The 24,263-nt window shown below is 47.6% G+C and overlaps 2 protein-coding genes across 2 annotated transcripts in view; one reads left to right on the top strand and one right to left on the bottom strand.

Moving 5' to 3' along the window:
* Positions 1 to 4,747: 4,747 nt before the first annotated feature.
* Positions 4,748 to 5,569, bottom strand: LOC135530854 (group 10 secretory phospholipase A2-like). The gene is made up of 2 exons (XM_064959025.1): positions 5,497 to 5,569; positions 4,748 to 4,993 (listed from the first exon to the last, which is right to left on the bottom strand). The coding sequence occupies exons 1-2, from the start codon at positions 5,537 to 5,539 to the stop codon at positions 4,761 to 4,763; spliced, it is 276 nt and encodes a 91-aa protein (XP_064815097.1). The 5' UTR covers positions 5,540 to 5,569; the 3' UTR covers positions 4,748 to 4,760.
* A 4,865-nt stretch (positions 5,570 to 10,434) lies between these two features.
* The window catches only part of LOC135530857 (thioredoxin domain-containing protein 11-like), a 44,054-nt gene continuing 30,225 nt past the window's right edge, over positions 10,435 to 24,263 (top strand). The window contains 3 exon segments of the mRNA XM_064959029.1: positions 10,435 to 10,767; positions 21,804 to 22,020; positions 23,726 to 23,823. Of these exon segments, the coding sequence (XP_064815101.1) occupies positions 10,643 to 10,767; positions 21,804 to 22,020; positions 23,726 to 23,823 (440 nt within the window). The 5' untranslated portion in view covers positions 10,435 to 10,642.

Below are 24,263 nucleotides of genomic sequence, written 5' to 3'. Positions count from 1 at the left end.
CACTGTGATTCCCTCTGATGCGTTACCATGGTGAGGGTGCACTGTGATTCCCTCTGATGCGTTACCATGGTGAGGGTGCACTGTGATTCCCTCTGATGCGTTACCATGGTGAGGGTGCACTGTGATTCCCTCTGATGCGTTACCATGGTGAGGGTGCACTGTGATTCCCTCTGATGCGTTACCATGGTGAGGGTGCACTGTGATTCCCTCTGATGCGTTACCATGGTGAGGGTGCACTGTGATTCCCTCTGACGCGTTACCTGGGTTGTTCTGCTTTCTCAAAAAAAAATAAAGACTTAGCAAACAAACAAATTAATAAAATACTTATTTTTTTTAAGAATGTGATGACACTTTGTTTGTTCCAAAGATTTTTCCTACAGATGAGATGAGAGAATGTATTTTTGTTTTAGGGCTACAGATGAAATGAGAGAATGTATTTTTGTTTTAGGGCTACAGATGAGATGAATGTATTTTTGTTTTAGGCCAGATGAAATCACGCCATTAGATTCTAACACGAACAGATGAAATGAGAGAATGTATTTTTGTTTTAGGGCTACAGATGAGATGAATGTATTTTTGTTTTAGGCCAGATGAAATCACGCCATTAGATTAAACTGGTTGTTTTGGAGCAATGCCGTCATATCTCTGTGGGATTCTAACACACACACACCATTAGATTCTAACACACACACACCATTAGAATAATGTCCTTACGGTTTTCTTTTGTACATTTGAAAATGTCAGTCTGCAAGCTGTTTATAGAAGTGCTGTTTGAGTCCTCAGTCATGGACTTAATGATACACCCCCAGCAGGTCTGTCATGGTGATTTAATCACACTGTTAATCGGACCGCACCCATCAGACAGACAGAGGGTAAAGTACTGTAGGTCTTTATTATACACACCACCAGTGTTTTCTCTTGTTTGTCCTGGCTAGTCTCTCTCACACACACACACACACACTACTAGACAGGACAAACAAGAGAAAACACTAGTCTCACACACACACTGTGTAACAGCATCAGTGACGGGTACAGGTGGGCTGTTCGTATCCACACAGGAAGTCGGGCCAGACAGAGTATTTAGGGATGAAGGGGGCTCTCCTCAGACACCTGGCCGCCTCCCGGTCACACCTGCACAGAATCTTGTCACATCTGTTCTTGAGAGACTCTAGAACCACCGGACAGAACACAGAATGGAATTTAGAATTCTTAGAATGAAATAGGACTAAATAGAATATTATAAACATTTCTGAAAACATGTGCTTTTTGCTCTTCAATTAAGGTTAGGGTTCGGCGTAATGATGAACCACTATCCTAGAGAGTGCTAAGGAGTACAGAAATACAGTGTTGCATTATGGGATGTGTAGTTCATACAGAGTTGCATTATGGGGATGTGTAGTTCATACAGAAATACAGTGTTGCATTATGGGGTGTGTAGTTCATACAGAAATACAGTGTTGCATTATGGGATGTGTAGTTTGTACCGCAGTTGGACATCTTGTTCTCACAGGTCCACTGGTACTTGTCCGTCTTGGTCTGACAACCCAGATTCTCAGCCTTCCCATAGCAACAGTCATGCTTGTAACAGCACCTTGTGGACAGAAAATAACACAATTGTGTTGTTGATGGGACTTGACTCTGGTACAATGTATAATTTCTCAAAGTGCTTTATGTAAATCTAGTCTGCTATTACAATCCATTATGTGAGGACAATGGCTTTGGGTTGTGTTCTCTTCAGCTTCGGACTATGTAGTAGCTCATCAACAAAGCAGAATTCAGTCCATATTTTTCCAAGCTCAAAATGGAGGGCCTAACCCGGGATTTGGTCAACTATTAGAATTTTAGCAAGCAGAAAATGGCTGAGAGATTTCTACATATTGCCTGAGAAACTATCTGTTGGCCATGGGATAGGAGACAGCAGGTCCGGATCTAGCCTTTTGGGGGGTCCTAACCCGAGATTTGGTCAACTATTAGGCAAACTATTAGAATTTTAGCAAGCAGAAAATGGCTGAGAGATTTCTACATATTGCACCTTTAATGATATCTGTGAGTGTGACTTACAAAATCAATTGGGGCCCACTGGAGGTCAGGCCCCCTGGGCACGTGCCCTGAATGCCCAGCCGCTATTTGGCCATGATTCCTACAAGTTTAGATACAGTTGAAGTGGGAAGTTTACATACACTTAGGTTGGAGTCATTAAATCTCATTTTTCAACAACCACACCACACATTTCTTGATGACAAACTATAGTTTTGGAAAGTTGGTTAGGACATCTACTTTGTGTATGACACAAGTCATTTTTCCAACAATTGTTTACAGACAGATTATTTCACTTATTATTCATTGTATCAATTCCAGTGGGTCACTTGTTTACAAACACTAAGTTGACTGTGCCTTTAAACCGCTTGGATAATTCCAGAAAATTATGTCCTGGCTTTAGAAGTTTCTCATTGACATCATTTGAGTCAATTGGAGGTGTACTTGTGGATGTATTTCAAGGCCTACCTTCAAACTCAGTGCCTCTTTGCTTGACATCATGGGAAAATACAAATAAATTAGCTAAGATTTTTTTGTTGTAGACCTCCACAAGTCTGGTTCATCCTTGGGAGCAATTTCCAAACACGTGAAGGTACCACGTTCATCTGTACAAACACCATGGGACCACGCAGCCATCATACCGCTCAGGAAGGAGACGCGTTCTGTCTCCTAGAGATGAACTTACTTTGGTGCGAAAACTGCAAATCAATCCCAGAAAAGTAGCAAAGGACCTTGTGAAGATGCTGGAGGAAACAGGTACAAACGTATCTATATCCACAGTAAAACGAGTCCTATATCGACATAACCTGAAAGGCTGCTCAGCAAGGAAGAAGCCACTGCTCCAAAACTGCCATAAAAAAAAGCCAGATTATGGTTTGCAATTGTACATGGGGACAAAGATTGTACTTTTTGGAGAAATGTCCTCTGGTATGATGAAACAAAAATAGAACTGTTTGGCCATAATGACCATCGTTATGTTTGGAGGAAAAAGGGGGAGGCTTTCAAGCCGAAGAACACCATCCCAACCGTGAAGCACGGGGGTGGCAGCATCATGTTGTGGGGGTGCTTTGCTGCAGGAGGGACTGGTGCACTTCACAAAATATATGGCATCATGAGGATGGAAAATGATGTGGATAAATTGAAGCATCTCAAGACATCAGTCAGGAAGTTAAAGCTTGGTCGCAAATGGGTCTTCCAAATGGACAATGACCCCAAGCATACTTCCAAAGTTGTGGCAAAATGGCTTAAAGACAACAAAGTCACGGTATTGTAAGGAATTGTGAAAAACTGAGTTTTAATTTATTTGTCTAAGGTGTATGTAAATTTCTGACTTCAACTCTTAACTGGCTAGATTAATTTATCAATCTGAAAATTGTTAGCTGACATCTCTAATTGAGTGACTGTCAGTGACTGACAAAACAAGAGGAAAAACTGCTGTTGTTCCACACAACCTCGACCTGTACACCTCTAACTCTCAACAGTGAGTTGAGACACCGACTGAGTTCCTAAAATAAAATACATGTATTTTTGGGTGGGGCCAAAAGCCACTGCTTATGTTGCTTATGCCTGGATCCGGCCCTGGCAGACAGCACATTACAGCATGAAATTACTGTTTGTTATATTCATGGTCTGTGGATGTATTTAGAAATCAGAGTTCTTGCCAACTGGGTTTGTGCCAAGCCACAGCTGTTATTACACCACAGCTAAGTGCTGAGTCCCAGTAGACTTTTGACCAACCAGCCCTGGTCCAGTAGTAGCTCTGTTTGTGTGATGGTACTCACCAGTCAGCCTTGTCTCGGGGCCATCCCTGGCCAACCAGCCCTGGTCCAGTAGTAGCTCTGTGTGTGTGATGGTACTCACCAGTCAGCCTTGTCTCGGGGCCATCCCTGGCCAACCAGCCCTGGTCCAGTAGTAGCTCTGTGTGTGTGATGGTACTCACCAGTCAGCCTTGTCTCGGGGCCATCCCTGGCCAACCAGCCCTGGTCCAGTAGTAGCTCTGTGTGTGTGATGGTACTCACCAGTCAGCCTTGTCTCGGGGCCATCCCTGGCCAACCAGCCCTGGTCCAGTAATAGCTCTGTGTGTGTGATGGTACTCACCAGTCAGCCTTGTCTCGGGCCATCCCTGGCCAACCAGCCCTGGTCCAGTAGTAGCTCTGTGTGTGTGATGGTACTCACCAGTCAGCCTTGTCTCGGGCCATCCCTGGCCAACCAGCCCTGGTCCAGTAGTAGCTCTGTGTGTGTGATGGTACTCACCAGTCAGCCTTGTCTCTGGGCCATCCCTGGCCTCCCAGCCCTGGTCCAGTAGTAGCTCTGTGTGTGTGATGGTACTCACCAGTCAGCCTTGTCTCGGGGCCATCCCTGGCCTCCCAGCCCTGGTCCAGTAGTAGCTCTGTGTGTGTGATGGTACTCACCAGTCAGCCTTGTCTCGGGGCCATCCCTGACCAACCAGCCCTGGTCCAGTAGTAGCTCTGTGTGTGTGATGGTACTCACCAGTCAGCCTTGTCTCGGGGCCATCCCTGGCCAACCAGCCCTGGTCCAGTAGTAGCTCTGTGTGTGTGATGGTACTCACCAGTCAGCCTTGTCTCGGGGCCATCCCTGGCCAACCAGCCCTGGTCCAGTAGTAGCTCTGTGTGTGTGATGGTACTCACCAGTCAGCCTTGTCTCTGGGCCATCCCTGACCAACCAGCCCTGGTCCAGTAGTAGCTCTGTGTGTGTGATGGTACTCACCAGTCAGCCTTGTCTCGGGGCCATCCCTGGCCTCCCAGCCCGCAGTAACATCCATACATGATGTAAGCCACCGCCGACCTCCCAGTGCTGCATTTAACGACGCCCGCCAACTCCAACAAGCCCCGCTTGTCCCGCCGCCGCCATCGCTCCGGTAACGGGGAGGTGACTGTCGGTGTTGTCGCTAACTCAGTGCCTTCATATGATCTGGTTATCCCGTCGATAACATGCTCTAAATTTAGATTGTAAAAGGTATTTTTAAATAAACGGTTGATGTATTCACTATAACCGCTGTGAGTGTGTGTGTACGTGCAGAGAGACAAACACACACAGGCTACAGTGTACAACAAACTAAATTGATGTACAATTTGACGGCTTTTGTTTTTTGGAGAAATGTTCTCATATTGCTGTAAGATTCTAACACGCACACGCCAACTTTCCCCTGCACTGTAGGCTGTCCTAGACCAGACAACAGTCTGCTGTACAATGGAGGGATTCACCTGTGTGACAAATACATATATAAAACTGTTTTGTGTCGAAAAGAATGGAAATCCCTTTTATTGACAGCCTATAGCCTTCTCCCCTTTGGACATATGTGTAGCCGTTCCAATTTACGCACAGTTTTTTTTGCTTTTCTGAAAATAACCACGCAATACAATTTGACATCAATTCTGTTGTTTAGATACAATTGTGTAAAACGACTTTCCTGAAAGTGACAGAGAACAGAACACTTACCCGAGAACAGAAGCAGAGCGAGGTATAAAGCAGACATCTCCATGCAAGCCACGCGCCGAGTAATGGTCTTCTTTTCTAGAACGCGTCAGTTGATGACCGCGTTTCCCAAACGAGGGCTCGCGACTCCACGTGAGGTCGAATGATATGAACATGGGGTTGCGGGAGCAGAGGCGACCATCATTCAGTTTTGAGCCCCACATTTTTAGGACTTAAAAAAAAATGTTAGAAATGTCAAATCACGTTATATTGAAGGTAGCTTTGATTGGACTGATCGTGTCAACATCTTACTTTCAAAATCGTAACTAGCCGTCATCATCATGACAGTCGACAATCTACTGGCAAATCATTTTTAATCCTTGTCATATTAAGATACAATTTTTTAGAGAAATTATCGGCCATTGAACATAAAGATTACACATCGAACTGGAAATCGCAAATTCAACAATGAATCGCTTGGAAGGAATAAGTAGCTCCATCTCCAAGCATTGCAAAGCAACCATGAACGAATGGAGTGGCTGTGTGTTTTATTTCAGAGTTCCCACCATAAATCCAGAGAATGACAGACTTGGATGACAGAATTGGCCCACAAAGGACCGCTGCGCCACCTTCACAAGGTGAGGTGTTGGGACTCTGTAGGCCCTAACAGTTTGAGGGCACCGTTTGTCACCGTTCTAGTGCAATAAATGTATTGTTTAGTGTTGTGTAGTGGCTTTGCTGGCCGGCAGCCCGCATTGCTTTTGCTCCACCAAGATGTACATGCTGAAATCGCCACTGTGCGGGAGAATTGACAAAATCCTGACGGGAAAAAATGTATATACAGTATGTACAATAAATAGCATATAATATTATACTATTGTATTTGTATTTCAAAATCATTGTAATGTGATCAACCATAAAAAAAAATCTAAATGAACCTTTTTCAAATCTAAAAGATCAAATTAAACCAGAGCGCGGCCTTAGATCGTGGGAAAGGGCCAGAGGCCGCACGTGACCGGTGTTCTTGAATCGCTCCCACAGTGAATGGCTCCGCTCATGATGCGATGAAACCTCAACACTATTGCAGAGACTTTGATAATACCGGTCGCAATTGATATGGTCAAAACAATGTGTGGTCAGGCAGAGGTACAGAAACTCACACCAATAGCTTTTTTTCAGATAACATTGCTAAATGAAGTATTTATGTTCTGAATCAAAAACTCCCCAGTTGATGCTGTCCAAATGGCCGTTACCTGTGAGGGCCTAGAAGCCCATGCGTTTGTTCGCTATACATGTCAGGGGATGCTATTTTCGATGACATATGGTTATGTTTCACGATTCCCGAGGATGAATTGAAGAAAAACAGTTTCCATATGGGATCGATTCGTGGACATTTGCACAGATGGTGCTACAGCAATGGTGGGACGGCGGGCAGGCCTCTGCACTCTAGTTATCAATGTGTCTCTCTTTGCCATATGGACGCATTGTATGGTACACTGAGAGCAACTGGCTTGAAAAAGGACTGAGCGCAGAACTCGGAGATATACTGCAGCAGGTTACTTCGATTGTAAACTATGTACATCAAACCACATCCAAACACCCTGCTCTGAGTATTAATGACGCGTTCAAAACAACTGGGAACTCCGAACTGGGAACTCGGAAATCTCCGACTTCAGTGCGTTCACGACAACTGACAACTCGGAAATAAACGAACTCCGACTGTGGGTAAAATCGTTTTGAACGGTCATCCAACTCGGAATTCCAACATATTTCTAGGTCTCCGAGCTCCGACTTTTTCGACCTGAAGATCACTGACGTCATGATTTTACCTCGTATTTTTCCCAGTTGTCTTGAAAGCACCATAAAAACGTATGACAGGCTGCCCGTTGCCAGCTCATATATGTGTGAAGCTGGATTCAGTGGTCCCCTCTGCATTAAAACACATATTGAATATGTCGTGGATAATCGTTTCAGAAATATAATACTCTCAGAAGAACTTTGTGAATTCAATGTAGACTTTAATACAAGTTAGGAAGAGCCGTGCTGGTCCGCGGAATAGCCGCCCCTTCTTAGCACTGGCTCTGCTTTTTGTGACGACCCTCCCACTCTGTCTGCCGTATTCTGTCTTTGTTCTTGTTTCCTTATTAGGATGCCGGTGGGCGGAGTTGGGGAGGGTCGTCAGCTACATGGGAAACACCTGGGCCAGGTGTGTCCCAGGATAAATAGACCTCTTCCACATTCATGGAGGAGACTCTCTCCATGCAGACACCTTTGTAGATTGTGTTGTGGTTCTTGGTGGCCTTTTGTTTGTTTGCATTGGCACATTTCAACACCCTGCATTATCACATTCATGCAAAACACTCACTTACACTACTGATTACACACACCGTTGTATATTTTCCTTAGTTGCTTTAGTTAATACATGTATATTTTGTTACTCCTTATCTCCACGTTGTCTCCCTTTGTTACGGGCTTTGAGCCGGTTCGTGACAAGGATGAGCTCCCACTCAAAGCCCGTAACAAAGGGAGACAACGTGGAGATAAGGAGTAACAAAATATACATTTATTAACTAACTATACATACATAGTATTTGTGTACATCACATATGTAAATGAAGTCACTCCCCCTTAGTATCTGCTTTTGGTTACAACGATGGCAGAACTCTTTCCATGTTCTAAAAATAATATATGTTTTGCATGCTTATGTTTTACGTGTTAGTCATCAGTTATCTTGCCTACATCTTTCTTCCTGTATCCTGCTGACCACAGCACGTTCGGCTGTCATGAATGCACGTATGGTCTTGGTTAATGTATTCTTTCAAAAATAGAGTATAGCCTGGGTGTCATGAGGCCTGGGTGTCATCTTCTCTTAACATGTCCTTGCTATTTCAGCCTTGCAACCAGACCTATGTAATGCTCAGCTCTCTCCTCAATGGTTCGCTCCAACAATCCAGGTTGATCCTGACTTTGAGAAGCTTCGAGTCGACGTGCATCAAGCACACCCATCTCATGAGCGCTGGTGAGATATACAGTGCCTTGCGAAAGTATTCGGCCCCCTTGAACTTTGCGACCTTTTGCCACATTTCAGGCTTCAAACATAAAGATATAAAACTGTATTTTTTTTGTGACGAATCAACAACAAGTGGGACACAATCATGAAGTGGAACGACATTTATTGGATATTTCAAACTTTTTTAACAAATCAAAAACTGAAGTTGAGAAATATTGATAGAATGTTTTTCAACTGACTGCCACGGACCCACATCAACAACGACACATTGGCTATTAATTACATCTGTTTTTTTTAACATGGTTGTGGTCGCGAGGATTTTCAGATATCAAAATGGGGTCGTGTTCCTAAAAAAGGTTTGGTGAACTCATTTTTTATAATTTTTTTATTTAGGTTTGGGAACTCCTACCATGGACGATAAAAAAAAATTGGTTGACCCGGAAGCTGATCATAGGCCAGTCCCTCGACCCGTTTAAGGTTAGAATGAATGTACTTTGATTTTAAGACGGGTTAAGGACAGCATCCACCCAGGAGGCGATACCTGTGATTCAATACACCTTTCATGGTCATGGACACTGGCCGTGTTGGACTTGGGGCTTCAGGTAGCCTGGTGGTTAGAGTGTAGAGGCGGCAGGTAGCCTGGTGGTTAGAGTGTAGAGGCGGCAGGGTATCCTGGTGGTTAGAGTGTAGAGGCGGCAGGGTAGCCTAGTGGTTAGAGTGTAGGGGCGGCAGGTAGCCTGGTGGTTAGAGTGGAGAGGTGGCAGGTAACCTAGTGGTTAGAGTGTAGAGGCGGCAGGTAGCCTGGTGGTTAGAGTGTAGAGGCGGCAGGTAGCCTGGTGGTTAGAGTGTAGAGGCGGCAGGTAGCCTAGTGGTTAGAGTGTAGGGGCGGCAGGTAGCCTAGTGGTTAGAGTGTAGGGGCGGCAGGTAGCCTAGTGGTTAGAGTGTAGAGGCGGCAGGGTAGCCTAGTGGTTAGAGTGTAGGGGCGGCAGGTAGCCTAGTGGTTAGAGTGTAGAGGCGGCAGGTAGCCTCGTGGTTAGAGTGTAGAGGCGGCAGGTAGCCTAGTGGTTAGAGTGGAGAGGCGGCAGGTAGCCTGGTGGTTAGAGTGTAGAGGCGGCAGGTAGCCTCGTGGTTAGAGTGTAGAGGCGGCAGGTAGCCTAGTGGTTAGAGTGTAGAGGCGGCAGGTAGCCTAGTGGTTAGAGTGTAGGGGGTGGCAGGTAGCCTAGTGGTTAGAGTGTAGGGGGCTGCAGGTCGCCTAGTGGTTAGAGTGTAGGGTAGCCTGGTGGTTAGAGTGTAGAGGCGGCAGGTAGCCTAGTGGTTAGAGTGTAGGGGCGGCAGGTAACCTAGTGGTTAGAGTGTAGGGGCGGCAGGTAGCCTAGTGGTTAGAGTGTAGGGCCAGTAACCGAAAGATTGTTAACTCGAATCCCCGAGCTGACCAGTTCCCCGGTAGCCCGTCATTGTAAATAAGAATTTCTTCTTGCCTACTTAAATAAATACAAATTAAAGAATGACTGCTTCAAAACCGTCATGTGTAAGTTGTGACCGACTGATCTACAAATAATATCGAGTATTTATTATGCAATATTATTTGTATGAGTCAGTCGCGCCTTTAAATTCGGCTAAATTCGGTGGAGAACGAACCCGACCGAGCGGTCTCTGACAGTAATACCACAGATAGCGCAGCTGCGGTTTTGCAGTTTGAGAGACAATCTCGCAATAACGAAACAATTCATAACACGAAACATTACAAAAACAACCACCTTACTTTTTACGATGCAATACGTATCCATTTAGAACTATAAGCAATGGAGTAAATTCATAGTTTAAGACACTTTTATTCTGAGTGAGTATTGAACCTACTACTACAATAAATTCGAACGATTCTACTTTTTCCGATTTGACCGATTATTTCCCGACGCTCCCTTGACGTGGAGCAGCGTCATTGCGGAAGTAGCTAAGTCTACGTGGGGAAGGAAGGTTGGCTTGTTCGTGTTTGAACTAAACTCTGCCTAAAACAGGATAAATGTGCAACCTACTGAACCTACAACAACCCTACCGCGCCTCGCCAAGTCTTCCTACAACCTCCCCGCCCGCTAGCTGAATGGCCTTGTACGGTCAGGGCGTGTAGATCCGATGGGAGGGATAGCCGGGTAGTTCCCTGTAATGCTTCGGTGGCTGCGGCAGTCTCTTAGGCAGGTGTCGAGTCTGATGGCCCGGAGACCAGTGCTTGTCTGCGGGGCGATACTGCTGAGCGTCCTGCTACTACTGGCTGTTACATTTACCTGCAGGTAGGTAACATCGTTCGGATGGTTGATAATCTACCGGCAGTTATATGTGGTTTTTAGTGACAAACCACCAGGCATTTCACAGTTGTATTGTGGCCCTGAACAAACTCACCTAATTCACAACGGCTTGATGATTCGTTGGATCAGGTGTGATAACTCTGGAATAGATCAAAAACAACTGGGGGTCCAGAGGAGAGGTAAAACCCCCTGATCTAGCTATCTACCAAGCCAACTGGGGTCCCCGAGGTAAAACCCCCTGATCTAGCTATCTGTCTCGCCAACTGGGGGTCCCCAAGGAGAGGTAAAACCCCCTGATCTAGCTGTCTGTCTAGCCAACTGGGGGTCCAGAGGAGAGGTAAAACCCCCTGATCTAGCTATCTGTCTAGCCAACTGGGGTCCCCGAGGTAAAACCACCTGATCTGTCTGTCTAGCCAACTGGGGGTCCAGAGGAGAGGTAAAACCCCCTGATCTAGCTATCTGTCTAGCCAACTGGGGTCCCCGAGGTAAAACCACCTGATCTATCTGTCTGTCTAGCCAACTGGGGGTCCCCGAGGTAAAACCCCCTGATCTAGCTATCTGTTTTGCCAACTGGGGGTCCAGAGGAGAGGTAAAACCCCCCTGATCTAGCTATCTTTCTAGCCAACTGGGGGTCCCGAGGAGAGGTAAAACCCCCTGATCTAGCTATCTGTCTAGCCAACTGGGGGTCCCCGAGGTAAAACCCCCTGATCTAGCTATCTGTCTCGCCAACTGGGGGTCCCCGAGGTAAAACCCCTGATCTAGCGATCTGTCTAGCCAACTGGGGTCCCCGAGGTAAAACCCCCTGATCTAGCTATCTGTCTAGCCAACTGTGGTCCCCGACGTAAAACCCCCTGATCTAGCTATCTGTCTCGCCAACTGGGGGTCCAGAGGAGAGGTAAAACCCCCTGACCTAGCTGTCTGTCTAGCCAACTGGGGGTCCCCGAGGTAAAACCCCTGATCTAGCTGTCTGTCTAGCCAACTGGGGGTCCCCGAGGTAAAACCCACCTGATCTAGCTGTCTGTCTAGCCAACTGGGGGTCCAGAGGAGAGGTAAAACCCACCTGATCTAGCTATCTGTCTAGCCAACTGGGGGTCCCCGAGGTAAAACCACCTGATCTAGCTGTCTGTCTAGCCAACTGGGGGTCCCCGAGGTAAAACCACCTGATCTAGCTGTCTGTCTAGCCAACTGGGGGTCCAGAGGAGAGGTAAAACCCACCTGATCTAGCTATCTGTCTAGCCAACTGTTAAAGTTACAACTTTAGCCTCTGTTCCAATAGCTGATAGTTATGGTTAGCCATCAGATCCGACCCGCTTGATTACAACTGCACTGGGGTCGAACAGCGTTCTTGTGTAGATTTTTTTTTATATATATTTTTTATTTCACCTTTATTTAACCAGGTAGGCTAGTTGAGAACAAGTTCTCATTTACAACTGCGACCTGGCCAAGATAAAGCATAGCAGTTTGACACACACAACAACACAGAGTTACACATGGAGTAAAACAAACATACAGTCTATAATACAGTATAAACAAGTCTATATACGATGTGAGCAAATGAGGTGAGATAAGGGAGGTAAAGGCAAAAAAAGGCCATGGTGGCAAAGTAAATACAATATAGCAAGTAAAACACTGGAATGGTAGAACAACACACCACGGAGTCGGTGCGAGATATGGCTCGGAAAAACACACCTCAATCCTGGCTTTAGAGATGAGTTGTTCTCCTGACTGACCCATTAGAGAATGGATTGAGTTGTTCTCCTGACTGACCCATTAGAGAATGGATTGAGTTTGTTCTCCTGACTGACCCATTAGAGAATGGATTGAGTTGTTCTCCTGACTGACCCATTAGAGAATGGATTGAGTTTGTTCTCCTGACTGACCCATTAGAGAATGGATTGAGTTGTTCTCCTGACTGACCCATTAGAGAATGGATTGAGTTTGTTCTCCTGACTGACCCATTAGAGAATGGATTGAGTTTGTTCTCCTGACTGACCCATTAGAGAATTATATAGCTTTTACCAGTCGTTCAATCTTCTCGGTGTAACAGTCGGGACAATTCGGGAATAGAACTCTCAATTACAACTCATTTCTCATCCCTGGATTGAGGTATGTTTTCCGATCCACGTCTGTCACCGGCTTAATCTACAGAAGAATGCTGTCTGACCCTAGTGCGGCTGTAAACAACTCTTTCTATAGGTAGAGAACAGTCTCGGCTAACTCACCTGCAGTGTGTTTGATGTGGAAATCATCGGCTCGTTGGTTGGACGTCTACCGAGCCATGTAACTTCAGGGTCGCTAGTGGTGTTGTAGATCGAGGACCGCTAGTGGTGTTGTAGATCGAGGACCGCTAGTGGTGTTGTAGATCGAGGACCGTGATGTGGTGTTGTAGATCGAGGACCGTGACGTGGTGTTGTAGATCGAGGACCGTGACGTGGTGTTGTGGATCGAGGACCGTGACGTGGTGTTGTGGATCGAGGACCGTGACGTGGTGTTGTAGATCGAGGACCGCTAGTGGACCGTGACGTGTTCAATGTGCGTTCTAATCTAGACGGCTGTTTTAGGATCTGTTTTCTGTAAAACGTTGCAGTGCAGCTCGCTAGATCACTGTGTTTGTCTATTTTCTGTTCATAAACACTGGACCCGTCGCCTACAGTGGGAGGCTGTCATTGTTGTGTTTTGTTTGTCCGTATTGCCAGTCGCCTGTCTCATGTCCTGCTGCTCGTCGTCAGAGACTGACTGTCACCTGTCTCATGTCCTGCTGCTCGTCATCAGACTGACTGTCGCCTGTCTCATGTCCTGCTGCTCGTCGTCAGAGACTGACTGTCGCCTATCTCATGTCCTGCTGCTCTTCATCAGACTGACTGTCGCCTGTCTCATGTCCTGCTGCTCGTCTTCAGAGACTGACTGTCGCCTGTCCCATGTCCTGCTGCTCGTCATCAGAGACTGACTGTCGCCTGTCTCATGTCCTGCTGCTCGTCGTCAGAGACTGACTGTCGCCTGTCTCATGTCCTGCTGCTCGTCGTCAGAGACTGACTGTCGCCTGTCTCATGTCCTGCTGCTCGTCGTCAGAGACTGACTGTCGCCTGTCTCATGCCCTGCTGCTCGTCGTCAGAGACTGACTGTCGCCTGTCTCATGCCCTGCTGCTCGTCGTCAGAGACTGACTGTCGCCTGTCTCATGACCTGCTGATCGTCGTCAGAGACTGACTGTCGCCTGTCTCATGACCTGCTGATCGTCGTCAGAGACTGACTGTCGCCTGTCTCATGTCCTGCTGCTCGTCATCAGACTGACTGTCGCCTGTCTCATGCCCTGCTGCTCGTCGTCAGAGACTGACTGTCGCCTGTCTCATGTCCTGCTGCTCGTCGTCAGAGACTGACTGTCGCCTGTCTCATGTCCTGCTGCTCGTCGTCAGAGACTGACTGTCGCCTGTCTCATGTCCTGCTGCTCGTCGTCAGAGACTGACTGTCGCCTGTCTCATGTCCTGCTGCTCGTCGTCAGAGACTGACTGTCGCATGTCCTGCTGCTCGTCGTCAGAGACTGACTGTCGCCTGTCTCATGTCCTGCTGCTCGTCGTCAGAGACTGACTGTCGCCTGTCTCATGTCCTGCTGCTCGTCGTCAGAGACAAACTGTCGCCTGTCTCATGCCCTGCTGCTCGTCATCAGAGACTGACTGTCGCCTGTCTCATGTCCTGCTGCTCGTCGTCAGAGACTGACTGTCGCCTGTCTCATGTCCTGCTGCTTGTTGTCAGACTGACTGTCGCCTGTCTCATGTCCTGCTGCTCGTCATCAGAGACTGACTGTCGCCTGTCTCATGTCCTGCTGCTCGTCATCAGAGATTGACTGTCGCCTGTCTCATGTCCTGCTGCTCGTCATCAGAGATTGACTGTCGCCTGTCTCATGTCCTGCTGCTCGTCATCAGACTGACTGTCGCCTGTCTCATGTCCTGCTGCTCGTCATCAGAGACTGACTGTCGCCTGTCGCCTGTCTCATGTCCTGCTGCTCGTCATCAGAGACTGACTGTCTGCCAGTCGCCTGTCCCATGTCCTGCTGCTTGTCGTCAGACTGACTGTCGCCTGTCTCATGTCCTGCTGCTCGTTATCAGAGACTGACTGTCTGCCAGTCGCCTGTCCCATGTCCTGCTGCTTGTCGTCAGACTGACTGTCGCCTGTCCCATGTCCTGCTGCTCGTCATCAGAGACTGACTGTCTGCCTGTCTCATGTCCTGCTGCTCGTCATCAGAGACTGACTGTCTGCCTGTCTCATGTCCTGCTGCTCGTCATCAGAGACTGACTGTCTGCCAGTCGCCTGTCTCATGACCTGCTGCTCGTCATCAGAGACTGACTGTCTGCCAGTCGCCTGTCCCATGTCCTGCTGCTTGTCGTCAGACTGACTGTCGCCTGTCTCATGTCCTGCTGCTTGTCATCAGAGACTGACTGTCTGCCAGTCGCCTGTCTCATGTCCTGCTGCTCGTCATCAGAGACTGACTGTCTGCCAGTCGCCTGTCCCATGTCCTGCTGCTCGTCATCAGACTGACTGTCTGCCTGTCTCATGTCCTGCTGCTTGTCGTCAGACTGACTGTCTGCCTGTCTCATGTCCTGCTGCTCGTCATCAGAGACTGACTGTCTGCCAGTCGCCTGTCCCATGTCCTGCTGCTTGTCGTCAGACTGACTGTCGCCTGTCTCATGCCCTGCTGCTCGTCATCAGACTGACTGTCTGCCTTGTCCTCCTGTCCCATGTCCTGCTGCTCGTCATCAGAGACTGACTGTCTGCCAGTCGCCTGTCCCATGTCCTGCTGCTTGTCGTCAGACTGACTGTCGCCTGTCTCATGACCTGCTGCTCGTCATCAGAGACTGACTGTCTGACTGTCTGCCTGTCCCATGTCCTGCTGCTCGTCATCAGAGACTGACTGTCTGCCTGTCTCATGTCCTGCTGCTCGTCATCAGAGACTGACTGTCTGCCAGTCGCCTGTCTCATGTCCTGCTGCTTGTCGTCAGACTGCCAGTCGCCTGTCTCATGTCCTGCTGCTCGCCATCAGAGACTGACTGTCTGCCTGTCTCATGTCCTGCTGCTCGTCGTCAGAGACTGACTGTCTGCCTGTCTCATGACCTGCTGCTCGTCATCAGAGACTGACTGTCTGCCTTGTCCTCCTGTACTTCTAGCAGTTGTCAGAGACTGACTGTCTGCCTTGTCCTCCTGTACTTCTAGCAGTTGTCAGAGATTCTGTCTTCAGGCTGTCAGACATACTTATGGTCCTAGGAGATTTAAATATTGTTTCTCCCGTGGGAGCCCCGGGTTCATATCACCTATGGTCCTAGGAGATTTAAATATGGTTTCTCCTGTGGGAGCCCCGGGTTCATATCATTTATGGTCCTAGGAGATTTAAATATGGTTTCTCCTGTGGGAGCCCCGGGTTCATATCACCTATGGTCCTAGGAGATTTAAATATTGTTTCTCCTGTGGGAGCCCCGGGTTCATATCACCTATGGTCCTAGGAGATTTAAATATTGTTTCTCCTGTGGGAGCCCCGGGTTCATATCACCTATGGTCCTAGGAGATTTAAATATTGTTTCTCCTGTGGGAGCCCCGGGTTCATATCACCTATGGTCCTAGGAGATTTAAATATTGTTTCTCCCGTGGGAGCCCCGGGTTCATATCACCTATGGTCCTAGGAGATTTAAATATTGTTTCTCCCGTGGGAGCCCCGGGTTCATATCACCTATGGTCCTAGGAGATTTAAATATTGTTTCTCCCGTGGGAGCCCCGGGTTCATATCACCTATGGTCCTAGGAGATTTAAATATTGTTTCTCCTGTGGGAGCCCCGGGTTCATATCACCTATGGTCCTAGGAGATTTAAATATGGTTTCTCCCGTGGGCGCCCGGGTTCATATCACCTATGGTCCTAGGAGATTTAAATATTGTTTCTCCTGTGGGAGCCCCGGGTTCATATCACCTATGGTCCTAGGAGATTTAAATATTGTTTCTCCCGTGGGAGCCCCGGGTTCATATCACCTATGGTCCTAGGAGATTTAAATATTGTTTCTCCCGTGGGAGCCCCGGGTTCATATCACCTATGGTCCTAGGAGATTTAAATATTGTTTCTCCCGTGGGAGCCCCGGGTTCATATCACCTATGGTCCTAGGAGATTTAAATATTGTTTCTCCCGTGGGAGCCCCTGGTTCATATCACTTATGGTCCTAGGAGATTTAAATATTGTTTCTCCTGTGGGAGCCCCGGGTTCATATCACCTATGGTCCTAGGAGATTTAAATATTGTTTCTCCTGTGGGAGCCCCGGGTTCATATCACTTATGGTCCTAGGAGATTTAAATATTGTTTCTCCCGTGGGAGCCCCGGGTTCATATCATCTATGGTCCTAGGAGATTTAAATATTGTTTCTCCTGTGGGAGCCCCGGGTTCATATCACCTATGGTCCTAGGAGATTTAAATATTGTTTCTCCTGTGGGAGCCCCTGGTTCATATCACCTATGGTCCTAGGAGATTTAAATATGGTTTCTCCCGTGGGAGCCCCGGGTTCATATCACTTATGGTCCTAGGAGATTTAAATATTGTTTCTCCTGTGGGAGCCCCGGGTTCATATCACTTATGGTCCTAGGAGATTTAAATATTGTTTCTCCCGTGGGAGCCCCTGGTTCATATCACCTATGGTCCTAGGAGATTTAAATATTGTTTCTCCTGTGGGAGCCCCGGGTTCATATCACTTATGGTCCTAGGAGATTTAAATATTGTTTCTCCTGTGGGAGCCCCGGGTTCATATCACTTATGGTCCTAGGAGATTTAAATATTGTTTCTCCCGTGGGAGCCCCGGGTTCATATCACTTATGGTCCTAGGAGATTTAAATATTGTTTCTCCTGTGGGAGCCCCGGGTTCATATCACCTATGGGCCTAGGAGATTTAAATATTGTTTCTCCTGTGGGAGCCCCGGGTTCATATCACCTATGGTCCTAGGAGATTTAAATATTGTTTCTCCTGTGGGAGCCCCTGGTTCATATCACCTATGGTCCTAGGAGATTTAAATATGGTTTCTCCCGTGGGAGCCCCGGGTTCATATCACTTATGGTCCTAGGAGATTTAAATATTGTTTCTCCTGTGGGAGCCCCGGGTTCATATCACTTATGGTCCTAGGAGATTTAAATATTGTTTCTCCTGTGGGAGCCCCTGGTTCATATCACCTATGGTCCTAGGAGATTTAAATATGGTTTCTCCCGTGGGAGCCCCGGGTTCATATCACTTATGGTCCTAGGAGATTTAAATATTGTTTCTCCTGTGGGAGCCCCGGGTTCATATCACTTATGGTCCTAGGAGATTTAAATATTGTTTCTCCTGTGGGAGCCCCGGTTCATATCACTTATGGTCCTAGGAGATTTAAATATTGTTTCTCCCGTTGGAGCCCCGGGTTCATATCACTTATGGTCCTAGGAGATTTAAATATTGTTTCTCCTGTGGGAGCCCCGGTTCATATCACCTATGGGCCTAGGAGATTTAAATATTGTTTCTCCTGTGGGAGCCCCGGGTTCATATCACCTATGGTCCTAGGAGATTTAAATATTGTTTCTCCTGTGGGAGCCCCTGGTTCATATCACCTATGGTCCTAGGAGATTTAAATATGGTTTCTCCCGTGGGAGCCCCGGGTTCATATCACTTATGGTCCTAGGAGATTTAAATATTGTTTCTCCTGTGGGAGCCCCGGGTTCATATCACTTATGGTCCTAGGAGATTTAAATATTGTTTCTCCTGTGGGAGCCCCTGGTTCATATCACCTATGGTCCTAGGAGATTTAAATATGGTTTCTCCCGTGGGAGCCCCGGGTTCATATCACTTATGGTCCTAGGAGATTTAAATATTGTTTCTCCTGTGGGAGCCCCGGTTCATATCACTTATGGTCCTAGGAGATTTAAATATTGTTTCTCCCGTGGGAGCCCCTGGTTCATATCACCTATGGTCCTAGGAGATTTAAATATTGTTTCTCCTGTGGGAGCCCCGGTTCATATCACTTATGGTCCTAGGAGATTTAAATATTGTTTCTTCTGTGGGAGGCCCGGGTACATATCACTTATGGTCCTAGGAGATTTAAATATTGTTTCTCCCGTGGGAGCCCCGGGTTCATATCACTTATGGTCCTAGGAGATTTAAATATTGTTTCTCCTGTGGGAGCCCCGGGTTCATATCACCTATGGTCCTAGGATATTTAAATATTGTTTCTCCTGTGGGAGCCCCGGGTTCATATCACCTATGGTCCTAGGAGATTTAAATATTGTTTCTCCTGTGGGAGCCCCGGGTTCATATCACCTATGGTCCTAGGAGATTTAAATATGGTTTCTCCCGTGGGAGCCCCGGGTTCATATCACTTATGGTCCTAGGAGATTTAAATATTGTTTCTCCCGTGGGAGCCTCGGGTTCATATCACTTATGGTCCTAGGAGATTTAAATATTGTTTCTCCCGTGGGAGCCCCGGGTTCATATCACCTATGGTCCTAGGAGATTTAAATATTGTTTCTCCTGTGGGAGCCCCGGGTTCATATCACTTATGGTCCTAGGAGATTTAAATATTGTTTCTCCTGTGGGAGCCCCGGGTTCATATCACCTATGGTCCTAGGAGATTTAAATATTGTTTCTTCTGTGGGAGCCCCGGGTTCATATCACCTATGGTCCTAGGAGATGTAAATATTGTTTCTCCTGTGGGAGCCCCGGGTTCATATCACTTATAGTCCTAGGAGATTTAAATATTGTTTCTTCTGTGGGAGCCCCGGGTTCATATCACCTATGGTCCTAGGAGATTTAAATATTGTTTCTCCTGTGGGAGCCCCGGGTTCATATCACCTATGGTCCTAGGATATTTAAATATTGTTTCTCCCGTGGGAGCCCCTGGTTCATATCACCTATGGTCCTAGGAGATTTAAATATTGTTTCTCCTGTGGGAGCCCCGGGTTCATATCACCTATGGTCCTAGGAGATTTAAATATTGTTTCTCCTGTGGGAGCCCCGGGTTCATATCACTTATGGTCCTAGGAGATGTAAATATTGTTTCTCCTGTGGGAGCCCCGGGATCATATCACCTATGGTCCTAGGAGATTTAAATATTGTTTCTCCTGTGGGAGCCCCGGGTTCATATCACTTATGGTCCTAGGAGATTTAAATATTGTTTCTCCTGTGGGAGCCCCGGGTTCATATCACCTATGGTCCTAGGAGATGTAAATATTGTTTCTCCTGTGGGAGCCCCGGGTTCATATCACTTATGGTCCTAGGAGATGTAAATATTGTTTCTCCCGTGGGAGCCCCGGGTTCATATCACTTATGGTCCTAGGAGATTTAAATATTGTTTCTCCCGTGGGAGCCCCGGGTTCATATCACTTATGGTCCTAGGAGATTTAAATATTGTTTCTCCCGTGGGAGCCCCGGGTTCATATCACTTATGGTCCTAGGAGATTTAAATATTGTTTCTCCCGTGGGAGCCCCGGGTTCATATCACCTATGGTCCTAGGAGATTTAAATATTGTTTCTCCCGTGGGAGCCCCGGGTTCATATCACCTATGGTCCTAGGAGATTTAAATATTGTTTCTCCCGTGGGAGCCCCTGGTTCATATCACTTATGGTCCTAGGAGATTTAAATATTGTTTCTCCCGTGGGAGCCCCGGGTTCATATCACCTATGGTCCTAGGAGATTTAAATATTGTTTCTCCCGTGGGAGCCCCGGGTTCATATCACCTATGGTCCTAGGAGATTTAAATATTGTTTCTCCCGTGGGAGCCCCTGGTTCATATCACTTATGGTCCTAGGAGATTTAAATATTGTTTCTCCCGTGGGAGCCCCGGGTTCATATCACTTATGGTCCTAGGAGATTTAAATATTGTTTCTCCCGTGGGAGCCCCTGGTTCATATCACTTATGGTCCTAGGAGATTTAAATATTGTTTCTCCCGTGGGAGCCCCGGGTTCATATCACCTATGGTCCTAGGAGATTTAAATATTGTTTCTCCCGTGGGAGCCTCGGGTTCATATCACCTATGGTCCTAGGAGATTTAAATATTGTTTCTCCCGTGGGAGCCCCGGGTTCATATCACCTATGGTCCTAGGAGATTTAAATATTGTTTCTCCCGTGGGAGCCCCGGGTTCATATCACCTATGGTCCTAGGAGATTTAAATATGGTTTCTCCCGTGGGAGCCCCGGGTTCATATCACCTATGGTCCTAGGAGATTTAAATATTGTTTCTCCCGTGGGAGCCCCGGGTTCATATCACTTATGGTCCTAGGAGATTTAAATATTGTTTCTCCTGTGGGAGCCCCGGGTTCATATCACTTATGGTCCTAGGAGATTTAAATATTGTTTCTCCAGTGGGAGCCCCGGGTTCATATCACCTATGGTCCTAGGAGATTTAAATATTGTTTCTCCCGTGGGAGCCCCGGGTTCATATCACTTATGGTCCTAGGAGATTTAAATGGTAATTGAAACTGAGCGGTTATCTATGGACTGACATGTTAGAATGAGGAAAGCCTAGAGAAGACTCAACGTATGTTGTTACACACAACTTATTTCAAGACGATAAATTGTTGTTTCGAAGTCCTTTCCTGTCTCTTCCTAGCGTCTTTCTCTCCCTCTCTCTCACACCTCCTTCCGTCCCTCTTCTCCCTCTCTCTCCCTCTCTCTCCCTCTCTCTCCCTCTGTCTCTGTCTCTCTCTCTCACACCTCCTTCCGTCCCTCTTCTCCCTGTCTCTCTCTGTCTCTCTCTCTGTCTCTCTCTCTCTCTCTCTCACACCTCCTTCCGTCCCTCTTCTCCCTGTCTCTCTCTCTCTCTCTCACACCTCCTTCCGTCCCTCTTCTCCCTCTCTCTGTCTCTGTCTCTCTCTCTCACACCTCCTTCCGTCCCTCTTCTCCCTGTCTCTGTCTCTCTGTCTCTCTCTCTCTCTCTCTGTCTCTCTCACACCCCTTCCGTCCCTCTTCTCCCTCTCTCTCTCTGTCTCTCTCTCTGTCTCTCTCACACCCCCTTCCGTCCCTCTTCTCCCTCCTAGCCGGGCTAAGAATGTGGTTGCGTCGGCGCGTCCCCCGGTGAGATTCTTCTCTGCCGAGGCCCCTGTAGTGGACCTGTACCTGGGTCAGCTGGAGCAGGTGGAGAGGCTGAGGGGCGCGGCAGAGGTGTCCGTCATCTTCTTCTACGCTCCCTGGTGTGCTCACTCCATCGCCGCTCGCCACGAGGTCCAGGAGGTCGCACGGAGGCTGGTCAAACAGGTACACACACACACGCACACATGCAGGAACGCACGCACACATGCAGGAACGCACGCACACACACACGCAGGAACGAGCACACACACACACACACATGCCACGAGGTCCAGGAGGTCGCACGGAGGCTGGTCAAACAGGTGCACACACACACACACGCACACATGCAGGAACGCACACACACACACGCAGGAACGAGCACACACATGCAGGAGCGCACACACACACACACACACACGCAGGAACGAGCACACACATGCAGGAACGCACACACACACGAGCACACACATGCAGGAACACACGCACACATTAATGCGCACACATGCAGGCACACACACCATCGCCACTCGCCAAGAGGTCTTTCGGAGGCTTGTGGACTGGCTTATCGTGCTGAGGGTTGGTTCAGAACAGTATATTTCAGAACAGGGTTGTATTCATTAGTCACAGACCTTTGCAAAACGTTTGGCCCGTTGCAAAACGTCTGGCCCGTTGCAAAACGTCTGGCCTGTTGCAAAACGTCTGGCCTGTTGCAAAACGTCTGGCCCGTTGCAAAACCTTTTGCAATGGAAACTGTTTACTGCTCAGGAAGCAAACAGGGTGGGACCTACTTGGATACGTTGTATAGAAACTTTGTTTTCATTGCAAAATGTTTTCCATTTTTGGAGGAAGAGGTTTCTGTTGCGAAATGTCTTGCAACAGACCAAATGTTTATGCAACGGTTTTGGACTAATGAATACACCCCTGGTTTATTGCACAGCTGCAGTATGGTGATATATAGTCTGGGTGCCAGTCTGTTTCTACTGTACACAGTACAACTCTATACACCTCCTAGTTCCTGTATTAAATTGTGAAGCGGTTTCTAAATGGGACTCCAGGTCTGTGCAGGTGGTGTGCTCTGGTCTTATCCTGCCTCTGTTTCTAAATGGGACTCCCGGTCTGTGCAGGTGGTGCTCTGTGGTCTTATCCTACCTCCTGTTTCTAAATGGGACTCCCGGTCTGTGCAGGTGGTGCTCTGTGGTCTTATCCTACCTCTGTTTCTAAATGGGACTCCCGGTCTGTGCAGGTGGTGTGCTGTGGTCTTATCCTACCTCTGTTTCTAAATGGGACTCCCGGTCTGTGCAGGTGGTGCTCTGTGGTCTTATCCTACCTCTGTTTCTAAATGGGACTCCCGGTCTGTGCAGGTGGTGTGCTCTGTGGTCTTATCCTACCTCTGTTTCTAAATGGGACTCCCGGTCTGTGCAGGTGGTGCTCTGTGGTCTTATCCTGCCTCTGTTTCTAAATGGGACTCCCGGTCTGTGCAGGTGGTGTGCTCTGTGGTCTTATCCTACCTCTGTTTCTAAATGGGACTCCCGGTCTGTGCAGGTGGTGCTCTGTGGTCTTATCCTACCTCTGTTTCTAAATGGGACTCCCGGTCTGTGCAGGTGGTGCTCTGTGGTCTTATCCTACCTCTGTTTCTAAATGGGACTCCCGGTCTGTGCAGGTGGTGCTCTGTGGTCTTATCCTACCTCTGTTTCTAAATGGGACTCCCGGTCTGTGCAGGTGGTGTGCTGTGGTCTTATCCTACCTCTGTTTCTAAATGGGACTCCCGGTCTGTGCAGGTGGTGTGCTGTGGTCTTATCCTACCTCTGTTTCTAAATGGGACTCCCGGTCTGTGCAGGTGGTGCTCTGTGGTCTTACCCTACCTCTGCTTTCTGCACCGTTTGTACAGGTGCAGTTTGTGGCAGTGAACTGTTGGTGGAGCCAGGGGAAATGCAGGAAACAGAAGAGCCTCTACCAATACCCTGTCATCCACCTGTTCTACAAGAGGTAAAGGTGGTAGTCTAGTTGCTCTATATCTATACCCTGTCATCCACCTGTTCTACAAGAGGTAAAGGTGGTAGTCTAGTTGCTCTATATCTATACCCTGTCATCCACCTGTTCTACAAGAGGTAAAGGAGGTAGTCTAGTTGCTCTATATCTATACCCTGTCATCCACCAGTTCTACAAGAGGTAAAGGAGATATTGTCTAGTTGCTCTATATCTATACCCTGTCATCCCTGTTCTACAAGAGGAAAAGGAGATATAGTCTAGTTGCTCTATATCTATACCCTGTCATCCACCTGTTCTACAAGAGGTAAAGGAGATAGGGTATAGATATAGAGCAACTGGACTATATCTCCTTTCACTGCACAAAAACAGGTAGATGACAGGGTATAGATATAGAGCAACTAGACTGTCATCTACCTGTTCTCGTGTAGTTAAATGAG

Source organism: Oncorhynchus masou, unplaced genomic scaffold (genome assembly GCF_036934945.1).
Source record: "Oncorhynchus masou masou isolate Uvic2021 unplaced genomic scaffold, UVic_Omas_1.1 unplaced_scaffold_1441, whole genome shotgun sequence".
NCBI lineage: Eukaryota > Metazoa > Chordata > Actinopteri > Salmoniformes > Salmonidae > Oncorhynchus > Oncorhynchus masou.
The sequence above is the reverse complement of the archived record's forward strand: the minus strand, read 5'-3'. Positions and strand labels throughout refer to the sequence as shown.

Excerpts from the sequence above, each read along its gene's own strand:
- LOC135530854 (XM_064959025.1), bottom strand. The coding sequence starts at position 5,539 with ATGGAGATGTCTGCTTTATACCTCGCTCTGCTTCTGTTCTCGG. Across the intron at positions 4,994-5,496 it reads CGCTCTGCTTCTGTTCTCGG|AGCATGTTATCGACGGGATA; the intron begins GTAAGTGTTCTG and ends ATCTAAATTTAG.